Source organism: Cydia fagiglandana, chromosome 17 (genome assembly GCF_963556715.1).
Source record: "Cydia fagiglandana chromosome 17, ilCydFagi1.1, whole genome shotgun sequence".
Taxonomy (NCBI): domain Eukaryota; kingdom Metazoa; phylum Arthropoda; class Insecta; order Lepidoptera; family Tortricidae; genus Cydia; species Cydia fagiglandana.
In genome coordinates, this window is record NC_085948.1 from 4,722,662 (window position 1) to 4,727,522 (window position 4,861).

General features: G+C 36.2%; 1 protein-coding gene across 2 annotated transcripts; it reads right to left on the minus strand.

Moving 5' to 3' along the window:
* Positions 1 to 760: 760 nt before the first annotated feature.
* On the minus strand, positions 761 to 3,475 carry LOC134672930 (speckle-type POZ protein B-like). Of its 2 annotated transcripts, none has more exons than XM_063530881.1 (2): positions 3,288 to 3,475; positions 761 to 3,195 (listed from the first exon to the last, which is right to left on the minus strand). In XM_063530881.1, exons 1-2 carry the CDS (start codon positions 3,372 to 3,374, stop codon positions 2,200 to 2,202), a joined length of 1,083 nt encoding a protein of 360 aa, XP_063386951.1. In that variant the 5' UTR covers positions 3,375 to 3,475; the 3' UTR covers positions 761 to 2,199. The 2 variants fall into 2 exon arrangements, with proteins under 2 accessions (XP_063386951.1, XP_063386952.1); XM_063530882.1 differs by having other exon boundaries at positions 761 to 3,192; positions 3,288 to 3,474.
* Positions 3,476 to 4,861: the final 1,386 nt, after the last annotated feature.

The following is a 4,861-nucleotide window of genomic DNA, read 5'->3' on the forward strand; positions in this document are numbered from 1 at the left end:
GATTGGCGACAAGAAGCTAACGGCTAAGCTTCAGTCTTTGGCCCATCGGCGGAAAGTCGCCAGCCTGTCGGTATTCTACAGGTTGCACTTCGGGGAGTGTGCCCAAGAGCTACACGAGCTTATTCCACCGTCCCCATTCTACCATCGGACTTTTAGACGCACGGCCGGTTTCCATCCTTACTTGGTAGATATTCCACCAATTCGCACGAAGCGCTTTGCTTCTACTTTCCTTATGCGCACTGCCAAGGAATGGAATTCCTTGCCGGCGTCTATATTTCCGTGTTCTTATAACCCGGCAACCTTCAAATCAAGAGTGAACAGGCACCTTCTGGGCGAGCTCGCTCCATCGTAGGCCACGTCTACGCCTCGGCTAGTCTGTGGCCATGAGTAAGCCCATTCATAATAAAAAAAAAAATATGAATATTTTGTAGGTTTTTAGGCAATTTTTTCAAAAATTCAACTTGTGCAGTTATTTATACCTATAAATCATAAAACAGATAAATAACATTATTATACTTAGTCAAGCAGATCTTGTCAGTAGAAAAAGGCGGCAAATTTGAAAAATGTAGGCGCGAAGGGATAGAGTCTCATAGGAAATTTGATTATCGCGCCTTTTTCTACTGACAAGATTTGCTTGACCATCTATAGTAATCTATAATACTGATATACAGAATTAGAGTAACTGCTTTGCTAAATCTACTATTATTTTCATGGTTATTTTCCTTCTCATCATAAATATTTTCATAAAAAATAATTGTAATTCTGAATATCCTTTTACAGTTTATTTAAGGCCCAATTTACACATTGTTAAGTGCAGGTACATACAAGTGTAAATCAAATACTATAATTTAGTAGCTATTCATCACACTGCTGAAAAGATAACTTATCAAACTATATTAATGTTGCTTACACTATAATAATCACAGCTTAATAGTACATTACTACAGAGGCCGGGACGAAAGGGGTTGCCGGCCGAAGACATATAGACGGCCGAGCGAAGCGAGGCCGGATAGGTCTGAGCGCGGGCAACCCCATTTCCCGCCGAGGTATGTATAGTGCTTTTCTCAAACATGCAATGAAATAAATAAAATAAAAAACCCACGAAACCCAAGTTTTATTTATAGAAAAAACTAAAAGTAAACTACACCCAAAATATAACCAACACGTACTATATATCACGCGTATGTACGTATATCATTATCACGCGTATGTTTTACACGAGTCGTGTATTTTTACTACCCGTATATTTTTATGTATCTTTGATTTTTTCGCCTTGTATCCGTCTGACTGTCGTTTTCGTCACATAAGTTTACATAGTCTTTCATGTTGATATCATGTTTCACATACATCGTTGCTTTATGCATGGGGTAAATAAGTATAATTTCCACAGTGTTGACGAATTTTTAGTTACATTCATTTAAAATATGCCACAAAACTGTTTCTATTAAACTGTAAGCCATTTTTCTTAGTTTCTCAAATAATAAAATTGCCATTTAAGCAACCATATACATGCTTCGTCTTTGACTTGGCGGCAGAGGCAGCAAGTTATTTAAAATCAATTCTGCTTACGCTGCCAATTCCAACACCTACGATTACAATTAATATTAATTTCATTATTTCGTCGGAACTCATATTAAAGTCAAAAAATCAACAACGCACCATAAATCCAATAAAACAGAATGAATATTTTTCAACTTTACCTCCATAACAATTTAAAAAATATAACTACGCGTGTTTGAGTAGACCTTTTTACCGCTAACGTTTAGATGAAATATTTTAAATGATTTTATCTGTGTAGTTAAATTTATAATTTAAAATTATAAAATTATAGAATGTATTATTTATTAAGTTCATGTTGATTTTATACAAATAAAACTGCAAATTATAGCAAACATTGTTTTTTGTTTTTTTTATAGGCGTAGTGACAGAGTGTAATTACGAACCATAAAGCAAATACTGCCTCTAGTTTTTTTTTAATGGATGAATGCCACGATGCTGTGTCACAAATATCTGTGAAATGAAAATTAAAAAAGAGGACTTTGCCGGCCTAGGCCTGCAAGATGTGTATGAAATTCCATTAACGACCTTTTGTCCTAGCCGCACCTGAAACGTCATACTTCGCAGCCTATTATAAGGAACATAACATCAATATTTCATTGCATGTTTGAGAAAAATATATTAACATGGTTACAAATAAATTCAGGTCATTGCAAAGGCACACGCCTTACAGAGCTCCCCCATCAAACTAACATTTTTAATCTCTTTGAAAGTGCTAGTTTGAAGTGCAGATGGATTCTTCTTAATAAACTTTAGTGCTGCAGTTTTTAAATCTTCAGAGTTAGACATATCCGCAACAATGAGTACTTCTAAGACATTATCTACAGTCAGTTGTTGAGCTAAAGCATGCTCAGATAATTCTCGCAGACCTTTAAGATCATATTTGTCTGCGTACATCAGCAAATTAAACCAATTGCTATTCTCCAAATCTGACACAGTGCCTGTGTAGATGAATTCTAAGATGCATTGCAGGTCCTCCTTCATTACATCTAAAGTTACAAAGTTGTTCTGACTTTCGGCTGTATCTTCTTTCAGCATAGCTTTGAATACTTCACTATGAGCAACTAACATTGCTTTGTGAACTTTAAATGTTTCTCCATCCAATGATTTTATTGTAAAATCACAGCCAATTGATTCTGAGAGTAGTGCTCCAAAATCGTGACTAGCTTTCACATCATCAATTATTTCTTGATTGATCCCTTTCCCTTCTAAGTAAGACATTGCAATGTACAATCTCTTATCTTTAAGCAAATCAACATCTTGCTCTGAGAAACTGTAAGTGGTTACATAGTTCGCGGATCCTTCTGGTGAATTGTCAAACCTGTGTTCTTTGGAGATTGATGAAAGAAATGCCTTGCCATTCTTTCGGTCCAGTTTCAAGTCATTGCCTTCATTAACTTTGATTTTGAATGACCCTTCATGGGTATTACCAACAAATAAATGCAGTAGGAATATTGTGCCGACATTTTCCACTTTTACCGTGAACGTGTATTCAAGCACGTCATTGATATATGTATTACCGACCTCGTAAAAGTTTGGACGGTGCAATTTTTCGTAGATTTTGTCAAGGGAGAGCCATCTCGCATTCCGGGTTTGACAGGTTCGGTTACGCCAGCAAACAACATCGGCATCCTCCTGCTGATTAGCACAAACGTTTAATAAACTTATTGCATAAGGATATATTTATTATGATATGATTCATCTTGGGATTACTCTACAGAAATTATTACCGTAATATCCATGGTATCTTCGTCCATAATTTCGACCGTGTTTTTCTTATTTGCCTTGGAAGTAGAGGAACTAGCTGATGTATTCATTATCTTTAAAGTAATTCGAGAAAACCAGTTTGATAAAAAATCTACTATAGTCGCAATACAGAACAACAACACAACATGTCGGTCGGTCAATCGTCAATCAAACATAGGTACGTCAATTCAATTACGTCATTCACCCAACCGCACAAATACTAGAACTCAATTACTTCAAATGGTAGGAACCATTCTAAATATTTCACATTTTATCAAAATAGTAATTTATTATTTCAAGTTTACATTACAGCAATACATTTCATTTTATAATTAAATCATGTAAGGGTACGAAGTATTAGTTATGATAACAGAAATCACCATATGATATTGTATTCCGGGGTAGATTTGTAGTTTTAGAACGTTCGTCCGATCCGGTCCATTTGTATGTTGACAGTTCACAACTATATTTTTCTATTTGTTAAAATTTTCAACGATTACTTTCATTCACAGACTAATAAGATTCATTTTTCACTTTTTCTTCTATACTTGGTCAAGCAGATCTTGTCAGTAGAAAAAGGCGGCAAATTTGAAAATTGTAGGCGCGAAGGGATATCATCTCATAGAAAATTTGAATTTCGCGCCTTTTTCTACTGACAAGATTTGCTTGACCGTCTATAAGCAATATTCTATTGTATATAGTTGGTTAAACCAAATTTGTCAGTAAATTAAAACAAAAAAAAACTATACTCATCGTTTTCATTTAGGTGCTAGTACTAGTGTAAAGCCCCCTCCAGACTATGCGCGTGAATCGCGGGCGAAGCCGCGAACGCGAGTGTGGAGTCGATTTCGCTGTCCGCGAAAATCGACGCCACACTTGCGTTCGCGGCTTCGCGCCGCGATTCGCGCACGAGTGTGGAGGAGGCTTAAGACAAAGATAGTATGATTCTCTCTATCTATGTTTGAAATGAGACAGTCCTTTGACAAACTATATTTAAACATTTGCAAAAGTACATACTATATTAAGCAAAAACGAATCTATTGAACAGGTATAGTTCTAAAGCCCCCTCCACACTCGTGCGCGAATCGCGGCGCGAAGCCACGAACGCAGTGTGGCGTCGATGTTCGCAGACAGCGAAATCGACTCCACACTCGCGTTCGCGGCTTCGCCCGCGATTCACGCGCATAGTCTGGAGGGGGCTTTATGCAAAATTTCAATGTATCAGATGTATGTAATCCTAGTAAGCCCAATTTATAAAAGGAAACATAAAATAGATTTTATATTTACTTTTACCCACTTCTTGCACACTAGCTAGAGCAATAAGTAAATAGTTTATTTTAGTTAAAAGCTCAAAACAAAAAAAAATCTGTAAGAGAGGGGATTGCACATGTTGTTGAGAGAAAGGCAAAATTTTAGACAATCTGATGTTGTGTAGTGTGGTGTTCGTCGTGTAACTCTAATTTACATAATTCAAATGACTTAAAAAATATTTGTTTAAAATAAAAATGTAAATTAAATTCCCGCAAGTGCTTTTTTGGATTTTTTAAATGTCAGCCAT

Excerpts from the sequence above, each read along its gene's own strand:
- LOC134672930 (XM_063530881.1), bottom strand. The coding sequence starts at position 3,374 with ATGAATACATCAGCTAGTTCCTCTACTTCCAAGGCAAATAAGAAAAAC. Across the intron at positions 3,196-3,287 it reads AAGATACCATGGATATTACG|CAGGAGGATGCCGATGTTGT; the intron begins GTAATAATTTCT and ends TGTGCTAATCAG.